This window comes from Falco naumanni, chromosome 9 (genome assembly GCF_017639655.2).
Source record: "Falco naumanni isolate bFalNau1 chromosome 9, bFalNau1.pat, whole genome shotgun sequence".
Lineage (NCBI taxonomy): Eukaryota > Metazoa > Chordata > Aves > Falconiformes > Falconidae > Falco > Falco naumanni.
In genome coordinates this window covers 18394147-18413357 of record NC_054062.1, presented here as the reverse complement: position 1 = coordinate 18413357, position 19211 = coordinate 18394147, and the positions used below count along the sequence as shown (strand labels likewise).

Here is a 19211-nt window from a genome sequence, read left to right as displayed (position 1 = left end):
AGGGTCTGCAAAGGGATGCAAACTCAAAGTCTTTAAAAAGTGGAGTCATCTGCCTTTCACCACATTACATACAAATCATCTCCCATTTGAAGGTTTCTGTTCCCAGCAGAAGAGCGAACACGCTCCGTTATAACCAGGACCTTGCTCTGCAGTACAAAAGACTGGCAAGGCAGTGGGCTTCTGCCCTCACTGTTACTTCAGGCTTGCTGTAACAATGTCCACACTGAAAAGATTAGAGCACTAACACTGCTGTCCAACTTAGAATTCAAACCCCCAGAAAAACAAGTACAGCATACTACCTGAGCTGTATCACAGGGCTTGAGAATCAAATTAGCCCTACCAGTGCTAAGACACCTATATTATCTTCAATAATTAAAGATTCTTATTTAAAATCACAGGTACATTTGGAATTCCAGTCTGACAGTAACATTTCCACCTTTGCTGTTGAAATATATTATTGTACTTTGTTTAAAACAAGGATATTCCATGAAGTCCCTGTTAGAGAACAGTGTGTTGTTAATTCGTTTTAACATGATCTGTACCTCTATTCTGAAAGTACAAACTTAAAGAAGTGAATTACAGGAAGGCATCTTAATGCTAAAGAGACAGAAAAATCCCAGTTAATGGCAATTCTGCCATTAATATCAATGTGGCCAAGACTTAAACCATATGATCCAAATTAAACAACATGCTTTGAAACATAATCACTCAGCAGAACATGCAATAACAGCTGTTTCAAGCTTGGGCTACTAATTTTTTATGCTTACAGTGTAAAACCCTAATGCTTTTCACTAGTCTGCATGCCTTTTCATGTAGTTGACACTCCAGCTTTGAAATGAAAAGGGAAAGGCCATTTACCATGTTGTTTGTAGATGGGCGGTTTTCTGTAAATGTTGACGCCTTGATCTGTGAAATTGAGAAACAAAAAAATGGGCATATAAAAACTACTTCAGCTGTAGCTAAAGATAACTTCAACACTAAAACAACAGACAGACCAAATCAAGGACGTAGCACAAGAAAAAGCCAGAAAGCTATTTCTAGTATTATACAAAATCAGATTATTTAAAGAAAAGAAAACATAAGAACAAGTGAAAAGTCAAAGACATGTGATATGAAGTCCTTTGGAGCTGATTCTGTAACATGTGGATGCATCCAAGTCATGAACCATTAATTTTAAACATTCAGAAGATTAACAGTGGGATAAAAGTTAGAGAAGAAATGAAAACAAGCAAGACATTTCAATGGCGAAGACACAAGCCATTTGGGGAAAACTACCCCAAATAACTTTTGTGGAAAATTGTGCTTCAGTCATAACAGCTCAATTTTCTTTCCAACTGACTGGCGGGATTGAGCAGAGGAGAATGCAGCAAGCCCCAAATTCACTTCAAAATCCAGAGAACAAAATAGCTGCCTAACCTACTTGTTTGAATAGTCAACAGCAGCTACACTTCAGTGAGTCAAAGGGATTCTTTATGCAGTGTTAACTGATATACTACTAATTCTCAAGCCACAAGGATAGATTTAATTTCTTTTCTGTAATTTTCTTATGTAAGGCCCACCACGTTGCACATTATCAATGTAAATCAGAATAAAAACACTTCCCAGAACTCTAATGCAGTAGATCTACAGCATATCTAAAAGATACCATATTTTTACAAATAGTAATCTAAGACGGGAACCAATTTGTTCAAAACTACCTTCCCACCCAAGCCAACACTTCCAGAAGTTAATCCAAAATCAGTACTACAATGCAAAAATCTGTCAGCCTCTTATTAGAAGACCAAGATAAGCTACTGGGAACTAGAAAATTAACGTCAGAAACATATTTTGCTACTTCATACTGCCTGAAAAGAAGTTTTCACTTACATTAGAATGAAAGATGAAAGAGCATTTTGGAAATACATGCTGTGTACTGCCGATCCAATTAAAGTGCTATAGGAGGAGACAGCTCAGCCTTTGGTGTTAAGGAAAGCTAACCCCAAAAATCTATTGAAACAGAGGCAAATCTCACCCTGCAGAACTCTACACCCTTGACTAAACAGGCAAATTAATTGCATACAAGGACACTGAAGTATTTCATTCCTGTTAGTGATCTGTTATGGCTACTTGACCAGCAAATAGGTACAAACATTGCAAGGGCAGTCATGCAGTACTTTTGCGCACATTTATACCAGAAAGCTACGAGGAGCATGGGAACACGGCTCCTTCTGTGGTGGAACTGCACCAGCTGAAGAGGACAGCTCTCCCACCATGCTAGAGTTACTTACTCAGAGCTAGTCATGCAAGTGCGCCTTAGCTTACGCAGGTCAAAGTGAGCCAGGTTAGCTTAAGCAGTTAAAACAGCCTACCTGAGCCAAGCCAGGTCACACTGACTGAAAGGGAAGGTCCCACAGTTTATCTGCCACATCTGAGGAAAGGAGGAAGAGCAGTAACCTCTGGCAGTGTGAAGGGATGCTAGACTGAAGGGGACCTGAAGAATAACTGGGTACAACAAGGCTTTCAGCTAGCACTGATGCAGTCAGAAGATGCATGTCCACAACCCTAGGGACATATACCCTCAACCCATCAAAATCCAAGACAGATGGTCTTCTCAGAGGCTCGAAGAACTGTGCAGCTCACTTCAGAACAGACTGCCCTTCATAAAGAGGACATCCTAAGGCATACATATCCTTATGAATCTGCAGGTCTCTCTGAGGACACCAAGCCATTGCACAAAGCAAGTAAAGAAACACCTTCCTCTGCTTGCTTTTATTTTTTTTTTTTTAAAAAAAAAAAAAAAAAAAAGAACTACTGGGTTCAAGACTGAAACAAGTCACAGCAGTCTGAATGTACAACATATGTGATGGCTCACTGGTCAACTCTGTTCTGCATGTGGATCAAAACCAGCTCCTCCAAAGTTAGCAGAGTTACACTGGTGCTCAGCTGGTGCAACTGGGAGAAAAATCAACCCCTACATAGCTCTTAACCAACTCACAGGCTATCAACCAACACTGGAAACCAAGGCACTCTAGCATGTGAAACACCTGACCAACAGAGTCATTAAAAATCACAATGGAACCCCCACCATTTCTGAACACACTACTCCTCTCAGCAAGCCCAGGAGCAGTTCCAAGTCCTGAGGGTGCACCCCATGGTAAACAGCGTGAAACGATGGAGACAAGACAAAAGTTACAAAGGCTACATTCTAGACTGTGACAGGACACCGAGACATATACAGTGCCAGCTCCTACCTGGAACATGGAAATGTTTAGGGGCCTGAGCGTAAGTTGGAGTGAGAGGGCGGCTGTCGGGCCGATAGGGGACAGGGGAGTTCCGACCGCTGGACGGCTCATTGCCTCCAATGAAAGAATGGAGAAAACAAAATGAGAAGAGGGAGAGCAATAAAAAAAAGCAAGCCCAATCAAACCCAAACAAAACTGGTGGAATCAAAACCTCCAGGGAGAAAAGTAGTTGAAAAATATAAACACAACCAATAACGAGAACTGGTAGCCCTGGTGACTTTTTTTTTTTCCTGTTATTCCTGCAGAGACAAAAATTCATGTTCAGGCTGGAGTTGAGGTTTGAGCAGCTCAGACTCATTCTGACAGCATGCAGGCAGGAGCTGTGTGCTCGTAGCTGGTGATTAGATGGGCAGCGTGGAAAAGAAGAATGGAAGGTTACTTAGCAATGATGTAGTTCGGAGATTGCTACTTGGAGTTAGAAGTCACAGACACAGAGCATTCTAGCTGATAAGCAAACCCAAAATGAAACCAGCTCCCAAGCAGATAGAAGCAGATGCTGGCGGTTACTACAGTTCCCTAAACCAAAAGCATACAGAAGCTAAAGATGGAGAATAGCTGGTAGGTCACTTGGCTCATATCAAAAGGCATAACTGTTCCTTACACACTCTTTCATTGGTTTAGGTCTCTGGTAGGAAAATTTTGATACGGTAAAAGAATTTGTAAAGCAACGCAGTCCATCAGGTGGCTGCACCCATTTTGTTGGTGCCACCCCAAACCTTTGCCAATGCCAAATTTGGCGCTGGTAGCAATACCTCACCGCTGCTGCTGGGGCAAATCTGAATCCAATGTCTAAAAAATTTAGTTCCATTTTGCACACACGGTTTGTTCCATTTGTAGGATTACTCTTACCAGGACTATTTCTTTGCCTCCTAACAATCCACCACACCAATCCAATGGCCCTGAAAGTTCCCATGTCTGTCAGGGCGAGAGGGCTGTTGCAGAACTGTGCTGGTTGATCCCCAAGTATCAAGACTTAACAGCCAAATACCCGAACACATGACTGTATGTGTACCAAAAAGGAATGTTGCTGCCTTTTCCTTTGTGCCATTCTTCACACTAGCAAAAACTGTCCGCAAAGGTGCTTACTTTACATGGGTGTGGGTGACCACAATGGTGAAAAGTAGGGGAGAATCAAACTTCTTCAATTTTTCAGGTATGCACAAGGGCTTAAAAAACCCTAGAAAAGGAGGTGAGCAGGCACACAAATACAGGAGGGTTATAAAACACAACAAAAAAGAAACGACTTTTTATTTTTCAAAAAAGAAGCTTCCTTTCAGCTACAGGTTTCCTGCATCCTGATAGAGGACCTAAAACCTTGGACTCGGCACAGTTCTTATTTATATATTTGGGGCAAGGAAGGTGCAGGAAAAAGGAAATTTTCTTTATAATTCACACGAAAGTTCCTCTTTTACTGCAATGATCATCTGCCAATCTAAAAGGCACCAAAAGGAAGAAAAAAAATGCCCTTTACAAACCTCACTGAGAGACCTGTGCCACAGAGGCCTCTGCCAGCATACAAGTTAATCCATCTACATATACACGTTTTGAAAATTACATTCACAGTTCAGGAGGCTTGGCTGGACAAGATCTGCCCAGAAGATTGAATGTGCAAAATTTTATATTTACCACTTGGATATTTCAACCCTAAATGACATGATGTTCTTCCAACTACACAAACTGAAGGTGGTTTTCTACTTTGGGTCCAGCAATGCTAAGCTTCTGGCCAGGTAGCAGTAAGCGCTAGGTTTACTAACTCTGAAAAGCAGTATGAACAATTAATTCAACCAATATTGTCAGATCTCAATCTATGGTCCTTTACTTGGCAATTCCAGTGACGTGTTCTACTTGTCCAGCCTTTGAGATACTGTGATGGTGAAACACCTGATTTAAGCTGATTTTACTTAACGTCTTTTGTTTCTATTGAGAAATTATGAGTTACTTTTCAGCAAAATCATTGTTTTTTAGGGAAAAAACCCCATCAATATTGACATGGCCTCGGGATATAGTTACTTCTAAAATTTATAACCTTTATAGAGACATGTCATTCTGCCTTTCTGCTTCCATCAGCGATTAGTATATCCAATGAAAGAGAATAATCAAAAGGGATTTATTGACCTGTGGACTTGGCACAAAAGAGGAGTCACAAGTACATTTCATCTGTTGGGAACTGGTAGCCAAGATGTGGGCGTGCTCATTTTACAATGCCTCTATCACCAATGCTACAAACACAGGAAAGAAATCCTTCTTACACCCCTCTCTTTATCTCAACTACACACAACTAAATATGCTTACATCTATAAATGTATGTTGGTTAAAATTGTATCTGGTACACAGATATTTGTTTAGAAAAAACTGGTAATGTTCTATAACGCATATAGTATCAGGCAGACAGTTAGCACAGTATCCTCCTGCACACGGTGCTTTGTTGGCTTGTAATTCCTGGGGTTCCTGAGCAGCCACTCTTCCCAATGACTCTTACTAGTACTGACAAATGACTCTCCTTTACACTTTCTAGGATGGCAGTAGCATTACTTCCAACCACTGCAGGAGGGAATGGTACATCTACTTTGACTCTCATTAGAGCATCCCTGAGGAGTCCACTCCTGTAACAAGGCTTAAGTGCTTCAGAAGCCACTGTAAAATCACCCACAATTTACGCAAGCAGTGCCAACATCTGTGGAAAGTGCATATGCACGCAGGAAAGCAAAAAAGCCCATCTGTACCTGCCTCCCAGGGCCTCCTGGCTGGCCTGTCTGCAGCTTTAGGTAAAGGCAGGGGCTGCGCATGCTCTGAATTGGGGTTCCTTGATGTGCCTGCCCAGGAAAGCCTCTCTTGCTATCTCAGATATGCTGTTAACTAGTGTTAACTCCACAAAGCAACAAGAGCACTCCAGTTTGCCAACACTATAGGAAAAAACTAGTTCCCACCCCCCTGGCATGAAGTTGAACATGTGTATGTGTAGGTGGGTGGGGAACATTAAGAGATAACTGAGTAAGTTCAATATATAAAGCAATCACTTGAGCACAGCGGGCTCAAAAGTGAAATTCAGAGGCTTTCTTTTTTTTTTTTTTTTCATTCTGTTTGGTCCATCAGGTAGTTCCCATCTTCTATGGCTCGATTTGTTAAGCAGGTTCCCTGAGCAGTCAAGAATATAATTGCTTGCCTATAGGCAGCACAGTGTAATGTAGGTTCCTGCTGCCTTCTGAAGTGTTCGTCACTGGGTTCACTGTGCAATTCACAAGGTAAGTTCACAGAATCAGACCAAAAATCCCATACACAACCAACACCGAGTCTTCTGTCAACTTGTAATTTAGTTGCTCTGCTTCTGAATAGACAGAGGAAAAAGCTCAATAGCACCTGAAACTCTTAAGTCCTATAAAGGTTTTGTCAAACTATGAATCATCATCTTGTCCAAATGTGTAGCCTTTATTTCCCGCACAAAACTGAAAGTTACAAAACAGTCAAAGCACAGCCGTTTTCCAGAGCAGAATTTTCAGCTGCATCCACAAAACCCTGGAAATAATTATCACACACAGAGAGCATCTGATTTCAGAGACCTGCCTCAGGGAAGTAAAGTAGGAACCTGTGAAAAGCAAGGCCCAGATTCACTATGAAGGTGGGTTGATTCCTTATGGGAAGGTCTGGGAGCAGAGGAATACACATTACTGTGGAGCTTTTTTTACACAGAAATCTTACAGGGGCTTTGCAATATTCTCGAATGCCTCTGAAAAATTCTAGGCATGTGAAATGAAATCCTGGCTTTCAATGAGAGTTTTGTCTCTGATTTCAGTAGGGCCAGGGTTTCTTTCATTCATGGACTTGTTTTGATTCTTTCATAGCAAAGACAGTACTTTATTGAGACATGAGCAAATTCAACGGAGAATCCAAATGAGATTAAATGAAGTCTAAGCTGATGCATATTACACTCTCTTCCAGCTCATTCAACATACATGTTACAACACCAAAGTCTCACTAAGTTCTTCTGAGGCATATTTAGCCCCTTAACTCCTCAAAGTTCTTTACATTGGGCCTTGCCTACAAGGCTTGAGCATGATGCTTATTTAAGCATTATGTTGTACGAAAACACACTGAAACTGGTCTAAAAGTCTACTTTTCTAGCTTGATGATACAAAATAACACAGGCGTAATGTGTTATATGCTGCTTTCATTATCATTATGCTGTCTGGAAGTTATGCCCCTTTACCAAAGCAGTTTTGGCATGATCTATGTTCTCTGACTCCTCGAGGGAAAAAACCCCAAACAAACCAAAACTATAGCTTCATGAAATCTTACAAACTTACACTGAGTTCACCTTTCTGCTAAAAGTAAAAGTGGCTTTGAGAAAGGGAAGATCATGATGCCTCTTCTTTGAATCACTCCAAATGTATTTATCACATCTAATTAATCCCAGACAGTGCTATAGTTGTCATTTCAGGCTCTAATTCCCTAGTAGACACAGAAACGCTACTCTGAAGGTGAAATAATGCAGTTATTTAAACTTTTAAAACAGACACCTGGAAGACCCAAGGCAAACCCCTACAGATCAGAATACCAGGGAGTTGCATTAGATGCAGCCAGTGCCACAATAAAGCTCCCTTTTCTGCCACACAGACTTACAAAGGGGGTAGTTGGACACATGTGGTATGCAAGGAGGACAAATGAAGAACCATGTGGGAAACCCAGATCAACCTCTTCAGTTGATAACAAAATATCTACATATAAGCATGAAGTAGTGAAAACGACACAGTGCAACGGGACTTCACTCAACACTACTCAAATGTTAAACCCACACACACAATCCCCCCAAATTATATAGTGGGCAAGCTATATTGTCTCTTCATATGGAAACACACCTACATTTAATAGTAGCAAGGTTTATTTAACAAAAATTTTACCAGTCCCTAGCATTTTGTCTTTAAGTTCATGTGCACTGTTAATACATATACGTGTATATACATGATGTGTATTTTCAGAGTGTATCTGACTAAGAACTATCCTCCATCACATCCCTTTTACACGACAAGCCAAAGCTTGCTCTGACTTAGGGAACATTATGAATATTTGTTCATCTAATGTTTTGTGAGCATTTCATTGATCACTTAACATGCTGGAAAAATTACAAAGGTTGTCAGGCCTTCAGACCTTTTGTCGCTTTCAGTATTTTGTAGTAATGGGAAACCAAAGACTTTCCTAAGCTGTTTCAATAGTTAGATAACTTCACCCTAAACAAGTCAGAGACATAATCATGATTTTTATCTAACTGAAGTGTAACATAGGATCTTATTGTATCTTTGTCTGCTATATGGGAGAACCTTCTATTACCACGCAGGTACAGAGACAATGAACAAATCACCACCAAAACCTTCTGTTTGATAGTGTTAATACATTAACAGCCATAACTTTTTTGCTATCAGATTTGGAATTATTTGATGGTCCTCTGAATCTCCTGCAGTGTTTCTTATGTCACTTATCAGGGACTGTGGACCTACCAATTCAATTCCCTGTAGAACTTATTCAAGTACCTAACATCTCTACTTAGCTCTTTTAGCTGCAGCATCTCTTTCTGCTGTCCCACCCACCCATCCTAACGTCCCCTGGAACAGTCAAATCTTCTTCAGAGTCACTGCTCTTCCCAGCACGTACAGATGGACAACGTGGCCTAGAAGCATGGCTTATGTTTGGCTACACTGTTCACTGAGAAAACTGTTGCTCATGTTCTTTATTGACTACTATTCTCCCAGTCTGCATGTCATCAGGGAACTCCGCTATACTATTTAATGTCTTCTTCCAAACCATTACCAAAAACACCCCCAATTACTTTAACTATGTACATTTTATAAATGTCTGAGTTTGGCTCAGTGTTCTGAGGGAACTCAGCTTGCAGTGTTAAACTGATACACATAAATGTATTTCTAGGTTTTTTTAAGTAGTCATCTTCCCTCACAGGGAGAGGAAACAAAAAGAAAGTAAAACCATGCAGGTATTCCCACCACATTAACCTAGGCATGAAACTTGCGTCACCTCAAGAAGGTGCTTCCTTCTCTCAATCAACTATTAAAAGACTACTTCAGACATGTGATTTGCAAGATGTGGGTACTGCTGCTTGCCCCTTCTCAAACGTACCACATCCTCAGATGGTGTACACTGTCAGAGAGATATGAACTTGAGCTTTCAGGAGCTTTGCTGAGTTACAACACATAAAGGTCTTAGGCCTGGACAGGAATTATGTAAAATTTTCAGAAAATTGTGGATTCTTACAATGCCTTATGTGACATTATTTGATAAGAACCATACCCACCCCTTTGTCTATAGTGCAGGGGTCCTCAAACTTTTTAACCAGGGGGCTGGCGCAGGGATGCAGTGGCAGGCAGCCATCTGCGGCTGCTTGGTTCCCCCTGCAACCCCCGGCCGGGGGGGGCGGGGGGTTCTGTAAATACCGGGGGCCGGATTGAGGGCCCTGGGGGGCTGTATCCAGCCCGCGGGCTGTAGTTTGAGGACCCCTGCTATAGTGCTTGTAATCCCACTTGGCCTTTTGTACCGATAACTGAGATACATACCTAATCTACACACCGGGTAATTCTTTGCAATCTGAAAACAATAGGCATGGATTTCCGATAGTTCTTCTGATTTATCTACTGAAGAAGCTATTTTCTCAACAGAAAAAGAATGAAAACGCCACTTGAAAGAGTGTGAGCATTAATTTGGATTTACAGCAAAAAAACGTTGAAATTGAAAGGATTATGAATTAACTGCATGCTGAAATGAGCAGTGCATCTATTTTTAAGGGTCCCAATCTTTTAAGTTTGAAGTGAGATTTTTTTTTATAGTGACATAATAGGAAAGTTGCAAGTGCATATTAACAAAAACCATCTAAGAAGATGCAAAAGTAAAATTAGTAATGGTGACCTGAACATGTGAAGAGCTATAATGTTGAGACCTATTAGCATTTCTTGAAAGGTCATGGCAACAACTCCCTTGCAACTGTTTTTGATTATCTCCAGTTTATCTTCATCAATCAAAGGTGCCAGAATAGAACCCATGTCCAACTTACTCAACTGCCTCGTTTTGAGCTCATGTAGGTGATACAAGCTATGACCTTCTCCCCCAACAGAAGAGACGGCACAGCTAGAAGAGTGCTCCGGTTGAAAGTAAAACCACATTCACAGAAAGTAAGAAGCAGAACTAAAAGCTTATTGAGCTGAATGAGCTCCTTGAAGGGACACAATGAAAGAACAATCCTCCTTCAAATCAAACCATGGAAAATAGCAGATTGAAAAGAAGATAAATTACTAGATCTTCAAGTAGTGCAAATCTCTGCAATTCTACTGCAGAGCCTGCTGACTCTCACTAGTTGAGGAGAGGCCTAGAGATTTTAATTATCGCCAATGTGATTAACTTTCTTGTTGCCATTGATCTTGTTTTTTTTTTTTTCTTCTTCACATTTTTGATCACCTGGCTCTCAATCCAGGCTGTATCTATAGTCAATTTTTAAATGCATATGTTAAGAATGTGGAAATAATAATTAAATTTCATATGCTAACTGCCGTAGTGATTGTTACATACTACTTTAGAAAGAAGCTAAATTAGGCACACGTAGGTTCTGAATAGTAAATGATAATGCTTTTCTAATAGGTAATTGTTTGATGACTCTTTAACTAGGGCCCTTAGAAATGACATATTTCCTCTGAAAAAAGGACATTATGTCTATTCTAACGTAGTTTTAAGTGTAACGGCACATTTTGAGGCATGCTGAGCTATACAGCCAATGACAGCCTTACGGAGATACACCTTATTAGCTTTGAGAGAATGCTAATAAATCTCCAGCCTGGAGGGTACTCCCTGGGGAGGCCTGGCTCCTTACCTTTGACATGGGGGATGAAGTGGTGTCGGAAGGGGGAGTTGGGGCGGGAGTCATGGTGAGTGGAGCTGAGACTGCTAGTGCGCAGGTATGACAACCGCTGCACACCAGTAGAGAGCAGCTCTGCAGCAGCAGGGAATCGGGGGGCAGAACAAAATGAAAACAAAGAAAAACAATAAGAGAAAGGCAGGGAAGGAGGCTTCAAAGGAAGAAAAAAAAAAGGCATTGAACAATTAGGATTCTGAAAAGAAGGAAGGAGAAAAAAAAAAGGTTAAAGACGTACCAAAGGGTTCATAAGTGTTAGACAAAATTACAGGAAGTATTAGAAGAGAGGCTCAGATCTGAACTGTGTCACTAATTTAGCATAACATCTAGCGGCTCAATGAGCTTCTGATCTATGCCTTGTTACCAAAAAGTAGCCTGTTACCAGCATGCAAACATCACAAACCTTGATGCTCAGTTAGTTAAAAAAAGCAGCTGTTTTCAAAAGTGTCTGACCAAAAAACGTCCATCAAGAGGCATGCAAGCTGTTTTCTATTGTTTTAAGACATTCCAAAAATGTTGCCAACATCAGTTAAGGCACTGCAGGAGGAAAAGGCTGCAAACTTTTTAAAAACTTGTAGCACGCGAATTTTTGAAGAACCTTATGCTGACAACATCAACACAGTGGTTCACTTCTCTCTCAAAGGCTAGCTGGGAGGCAAAGAGAAGTTATCTGGGGCCACTGGGTTTATTCAGAGAGAAATTATTCTTGCAAATAACATGATGATAAGAAGTGCCATTAGGAGAGAAATGGTAAATATACATGTGCTATCATTCAACATGAATAATTACTGTAGGAAAATTATGAAGTAGCATTAACAATTACCCCAAAGGAGGATAGCAAAGATCAAAATGATGAATTCTACAGAATTACTTCTGTGCCATTTGAGAAACAGATACAGGTGAGCCAAAGATGAGATCATCTGAACCGAGATAAGTTTGAACAAATATTGTCTCATAATACCCTTCAGGGTGTGAACTTTTGAAGATTTTACATTTGGATCCAAACTCTGGCTTAAGCCCATCCGCCCATCACAAGAGTTACATAAACAGAGACTGCTTCTGGGGAAGGCCCTTGACTGAATGCAGACAGCAAAACTCCATCACAGTGAAGTCTGGAATAGGGTCTGGATTTGTTCATATGTCTGATACAAATGGAAAAATCCCCTCAGAGTTGCCAGAATCAGGATACAGAAGTTTGCAGCTTTTTCACGCTTTTAAATCTCTTTCGGTTTCAATTGTAGCGTCATCTTAAAACACAGGCATGTTGTCAGCACTAAGTATCAGAGTATCAGACACAATTTGCTTCTGTCCCACCTCCTTTTGGTCCTTTAAATAAGGCATTCACTAACAGACACAATTAGCTGCTTTCAGCCCACCCCCACTAGGAAACGGCTACAGCATTCAAGTTCCACAGTGGCGGCTCTATTATAAATCTTTAATTTTAAAAATGCAGCTCCTATTGCATATGGGCTTTTGGCATCCAAACTGTTCAGCTGTAATCACCAAGGAAGATGAAACTGCATGATTGTATCACTTAATTTAAAAACAGATCACAAAGATTTAATTCATCACCATAAACAATAAAATCAGTCTTGAAAAGTCTTCAGTGAATAGCACTTCAGAGATACATTTTTATGCAATTTGGGCATGGATGAACAGCTCATTTTCATATCTTCCTTTAATACACACAACCAGTAATTTTGGATGCACTGGGAACCTGAATGACCTGTACATTTTCTCTATTGTACATAGAACTTGTACATCCATGCTAAACCAGTAAAGAAAGTTTGTGGTTTTAAAATGTTCCCAGGCAATTGCCTATAGCTTTAATTTAGAAATCTACCTTGTAAACCATGAGTCTCTGTTTTAAAAAATTACTAGCAATTTGGAGTATCTGGGGGTTTTGCTGCTGAATCTGACGTTCTATAGCCGCACCAAGCTTTAAATGAATTTTTAGGAGGGAAGCATCTATGGTACTGACTTCTGTGTAGTCAAGCCATAACTTTTGATTTCAATATGTGATACGTTTCCCAAATTCCAGAGTGAAGTTTGTGATTCACTGCTGCAAATCTTTGCTCACTTTCAGAAACATATAAAGATTTTAAAAAATCATTAATCAGAAACAAACCCAGAAGATCCATATTTATGACGTAAGAAACATTCATCAGTCAAGTGCAAAAGAGTGCATCAATCAAGAACAAAAAGCCAGGCAGGAGATACTAAAGTATTCAACAATTTTTCAATCCTAAATTTTCACTGCTAAGAGAAACAAGTGCTTTGCTGTGCTACTAAGTGACATAATAAAGTAACTACAGTTTTACGTATACTTCTAATGCAGTTGCCCTTACCAGGTCTGTGGAAATGCTGAGGGGAACGCGACATGGTCGGTGTGTAGCTATGACGACTGTACACTGGAGAATTAATGGAGCCCTGACTAGTAGACCTGTGAATCATGCGATCCCGAACATCTTGATAACCCTGCAGAATAGAAGCATTCACTAATAAATGTAAATGCACATTACACATTTTCAGCAGCAGTTAACTTTCACAGAACTGAATACACCAGCAGAAGCTACTGAAATAACAATATCCCTTAAGCTTTCAACCTGCTTCATTATCACTGTTCTCTAATGATCGGTTCCAAAGACTCCAATCCATTTTTATAGTCTGGGCCAAAGTTTAATCTTGGAAGGTTCCAACTCCACCTGTAAGTTCTATTAAATTCTATAGAATCCTAGATTTGCCCACATTCCTGTGACTCCATAAGGGAAGCTGCATTCAGAAGATGTTGGTCCCAGCGTGTACTGCACAAGATACATGAGCTCACCTTCAGCTAATGTGGAGATCAGCAATAATTCAATAGCTGAAGCGGAGAGCTCTCTGTGGCTTAATTTACCACATCTTGACTAGCCACATCAAAAAGTATTTAGTAGCCAAATTAGATTCCCTTTGTATCTGAAAACATGACACCTTCTTGTATAGCAAAATTCAATTTACTTGGTTCCCTGGGAAAAAAATCCAATGAAAAACCAAATAAAACCCCACCAAAACAGATAAAACACCTACACACACACCCCCCCCAAGAAAAAAAAATTAAAAAAATAGACAAACCACAAAGCAAGCCAAAGCAGGACAAAAGGGACAGAATTACTATTAATTCATGTGAAGGTTTACAAAAATATTTTATAGTCACTTTTTAATAAGTAGCAATTACTACAACTTTTATGTTGCAAATAAGCAACACTCCCCACCCCCAAAATGATAACAGTCCTGCAATGGCATCTATGGTATCCTGACAAATGACTTCCCAAATGTTTCATGTTATTGTGATGATCAAAATAACTCCAATGGAAAAGCAAAACCAAACCAAACCATTGTTATGCTTTCCTCAAGACAAAACTGCACTTTAGTAGCAAACGTGGCTCATCATTTAGATGCTTAGAGAAGCATTTTAGCTTGTGTAAATGATCCAGCTCCTGATATCTGAGTCTGCCCGGTCTACAAGAAGGATGAATGTACAAGAAGTGACCTCTGCTGGGCAAATTACTCTGCTTTACAGACAACAGGTGGGAGCAGTAGCTTCATTTTTTGTACATTCTGTCGATAAGAACACAATGTTTTCTTTTTAATTTTTCTTAAAGTTTCAATATTCAGAAAACACGTCTATGTGGCAAACAGAGATGGACCAGACTGATAACAAAAACACCTGCATTTGCTGAAGTGAATAATTCTAATCACAGTAAGATACTGCCCCAAAAGGTTCCACCAAACTTACTTCTGCAGAAGGGGTAGGTGATAATGTCCTTGGAGACTGCAAAGACATAAAAATAAGGTTACGAAAAAACATTGCATGTTCTGGGCCAGAAAATGGTAATCTAAACACTGCTGCAGACACACTGATATATGGCAAGGTAGAACGGCAATGCAGAAATTACTGAGGCCATTGCAGCACTGGAATTTGCTTCTTCTGCACGGCTCGGGAACTGGTCCATAAAACATTGAAGCAATTAAAGTTTCTGGGAGAATCTTTATAAACGTGATTAATTCAGTCAAATATCATGCAACATCATCTCGCAGCCATCTACTCATTGTGGTAATTAAAACAGCTGTGAAGATCAAAATCAGAAAGGGTTATTAATTTAATAGCCATGCCCGTTAGGAAGAAATCTTTAAAGTGGAATTCAAAAGTAAATAATCTTAACTCAGAGCTTTGCATGAAAAATCAGAAATACAGAAAAACTTCCAAGATGAAGCATATTTTTCCTCCAACACACATACTCCAGCAAAAATATCCTTCTCCCCAAGGCTTACATCTCATACCCATGCAAAGGAGTACATAGCTGTTATCAACATTTCTTTGATATGATCTCCTTTAAATCTCTGTGTTCTTCCATGGTTATGCAAGGGGAACAGACAGAAATTGCAAGCGTGTATATTGAAAGAACTGCACAAAGGCCAGTGGGCAGAAATATGCATAATATTATCAAAAGCTTCTGCTTCAGAGATAGGGAAATCAAGGCAAGAAATACCTTTAGAAATTAAACATAGGATTATGCATACATTGATGGCATGAACAAGAATAAAGACTATGTATAATTACCAGTTATGTACCCTTTAATCACAAAACAATTTGAAGCTGGAAGATCAGGATTTAGTTACTTTCTTTATGCACTAAACTTCAATATTATTTAATTGCCATAATAAACTGGGCAAGAGATTATGCTTTTAAATAAGACCACATTTATTATAGAATGATACAACTATTAAGATAATGCAGCAAAACTGCTGATTCTGGTCTAACTACTACAATAACCTACAACAGCGGTAGTGTGAAACGTATGCAGAATTTCTGGTAAAAACCAACCAGCTACGCATTTTGCATTGTAAAACCATTAACTCTCATGGAACTGGTGACACTGTGAATGCAAAGTATCCAAACAAAGGAGTGACATCTTTTTGTTTGCGTACAGAATATCTCCTTTTCAGCAAGTTTTCATAAAGCTTTTTAAAGACTGCTTTCATTACTTTCCATCAAAGCCCTGAATATCTTTCACATTGTTTTCCTAATCCTTATAACTGCACAAGTTCTATACAGCAAACTTCCATTTCATTATAGATCTCACAGCAGCAGCTATAAAAACTTTGCTGAACATGAAACAGATTGTACGCAGTGCTTTGTAACATCATTCTCCACAAAAAACTGAGAGCTAATCTGAAAACTTCCAATACGAATGAAAAAAGCACACTGTGATGTGTGTTCCTACGTTTTTTACTAGTAGTTTATGTGTTACTGTAAATCAACCAATTTCCATAATCTGCTGCAGTCGCCTAGATGCTAAGGCAATGACTACTGTAAAAGGTAGTCACAGGAATCTAAGACTGGGAAAGCATCCCAGAAAATAACGTGCTGAATACGTGACCGACCTTTCATGTATTTTTACTCTATCACTACCTGACTATCTATCCCTGACTATCTCACCGCCTTCCAGGAAATGGAACCACACTCCGCACATGCTTTATCATGCACAGGTGAACTGCTATATCTCAGACTGAGTCTGCCAAGGAATGCTTGGTCCTTCAGGATTTATGAGATCTTTTAAAATCTGGTCTATCACAGAAGTCTACATTAGTCTGTTCTAAATACACTGTGAAGTTGTCTGAGAAGAAACAGCTCAGTTCCAGAATAGTAAACCAGTGGAAATAGAGAGTGACGACTCCAGATTAAGCAGGAAGAGAAGGGGGATGGGTGGGGTGGAAACAAACCAGAAAAAAGGAAAGAAAAAGTCTAGGTAAAGAGCCTGTTCCAACCATTTACACTGAAATTTCAACTCACTGCAAGAGGTTCAGTGCTCCATCACTTTGACATCTAAGGGGCTGCTCTAATACCTGGTTGTAGAGTTCAGTTTGTGCTCCGGGAAATTTATGCAAACTTTTACAGGTGTCATTTTATAACAGAAGTTCCAGCATTTTGCACCGACCTCCTTTTAACTGTCTTTTTATGGAATTACCAGGTAGGATGCTTGCTCTATTTTGAAGCACTTACCACATTAAAAAAAAAAAAAAAAAAAAAAAAAAAATCTTTTCCTCATTTTACATCAGCTTGTTTATTGAAAGCTGTTACAGACATTCAGTGCTTTCAACAGGCAGAACACTAGAAGGACAAAGGACATGCATGTAAAATGCTGCTTTTCTCAGTATTTCTGCAACAAAAGTAAGTGCTGAGAAAAGACTATGTCAGTATTAATCAGGCTGCTGCGAGCAGGGCAGAAGTTATAGGACATAAAGAAGCTGAGTAACTAACTGACAGTTTCTGGAAATATTATCACTACGCTAAGGGTCAGCCTTGGTAGCAGAAAATTTGTTTAAAGATCTCATTTTGTATCTCTTTATCTCTTTTGCATTAGAAGCTAAACCACCTCTTCATGAACTCCCTCTCTCTTCCCCAAGTGACTGCTGGCCGGTCTGTAACTAAAATGCCTGGTCCCGCTAGATGGTGCCATGTGAACACATTTTTCATCACAGACTTCCAGAGAAAGAAGACTGATTTAACTGAACAGGAGAGATTATGAGTGAGAAACTTTTCGAAGCATTTCCCTTCCATAGCAATAAAGTAGAAAGTTTCATGCTGTGTTTTCTCACTTTCTAGGGCTAAAGTATATAATTTTCTTGTAGCTCATTCCCTGTAATTAAGGTTTGTCTCCACTTCTGGATTAACTTTGGTGGCTTTTGCACATCTCCTTTGTACATCCAGAAATCCTTCTTAGCTGAGTTTGGTGATTTTTTTTCTTTTTTTTTTCAAATTATGGTAAAGGGCATTTCTTGTGCACAAGCTTAAATTCAGGGTCCCCTTTTATTTAACACCACCACATACACACACTTCACAAAGAGAACGCAGGTTAAATCACTCAGTCTGCAAATCCCTGCCACGACTACACACGTCACCTCCTCTGCTTTTTAAAGATGATGGTGACTGATGTGTGATATACCAAGATTATCGTCACTCGATTACCACAACACAAACAAAGGAAGAGATCACTCCGATGGGCTTGTGTTCTCATTAGGGCAAGGGAAGGGAGGAGAAACAGGTACAAAGAGGTGATGTAACTTGCCCAAGGTGACAGAAGTCAGCAGTAGCATTGGGTGGAAAACCCAGATCTTCTGAAATAAGGTGAGAGCCCTTCTGTTTCCAGAACAAATTTCTTTAGTCACCGGAAATTAATTGGATTTAAGACTGGTGAAAATACAGGGTAAGAAAACCCCAAAGGCTTTTGCTTATCCCCAGAACACACGTAACAGCAGACAGCTTTCACCATACAGCTTTGCCAGTGAGAACCTGTCCCTTAAGAATTAATAAATCATTCACCTTCTCTGGGTGACATTAGTTCCTCCTCTGTGACTAACAAGAGACTTGGGTTTGTAGAAGGTTTGGTGGAATGAATGGGTCATGCCTGTTGGAACTGGTCAGAGGTCACCAATGCATCTCACAGTGGTCTTGAACCACCTGCCAGCTGGATTCACTACCAACACAAATTTGAGGAAGGAAATTCTGTAATATTCTGATCTGTTAATCTCTTATGTTATCCCTGAGCTGAACAGTTTCTGAATTTCCAACTCACGTTGTAATTTCAAAGACTATCCCTATAAAACATTAGAGAACAAAAGAGGAAAAACTGAGGCAGCTCTGGTCTGTTGGTGGGCAGAACACTTTGCTAAACAAGCAGATTATCAGTCACTGATCTGGCATCTTCAGACCACTGGTACCTGAATGATCTACTGTACTTCCTGTTTCCTCAGCTCGTCTTCATACTCAGTTCAGTTACGGTCCATAAAGCCACTGAGATTGCAAGGAAGTAAATCCATTTCCATGTCCATTTAGATTTGCATTCAAGATTTACAGCCAGATGGTATTACATGACAAAACCTGCTTCACGATCTGCACTGGAACCATGTAAATACTAATTGCTGCTGTGGAAGTTCACCTGAGAAAACTGAAAGACACCTTTAAATACAAATTTAAGAGAATAAAT

At 39.8% G+C, this 19211-nt stretch overlaps 1 protein-coding gene across 16 annotated transcripts in view; it reads right to left on the bottom strand.

Annotated features, from left to right (window-relative positions):
• Positions 1-19211, bottom strand: part of ABLIM1 (actin binding LIM protein 1) — a 206274-nt gene that overhangs the window by 20385 nt on the left and 166678 nt on the right. For 10 of the 16 annotated variants that reach the window (XM_040605481.1, XM_040605476.1, XM_040605474.1 and 7 more), the window contains 4 exons: positions 14960-14995; positions 13533-13662; positions 3231-3335; positions 859-906 (listed from right to left, as the gene is read on the bottom strand). In XM_040605481.1, coding sequence (XP_040461415.1) covers positions 859-906; positions 3231-3335; positions 13533-13662; positions 14960-14995 — 319 coding nt within the window. The remainder of the gene's footprint in view (positions 1-858; positions 907-3230; positions 3336-13532; positions 13663-14959; positions 14996-19211) is intronic. The other 6 variants (XM_040605482.1, XM_040605473.1, XM_040605475.1 and 3 more) reach the window with 1 other exon arrangement.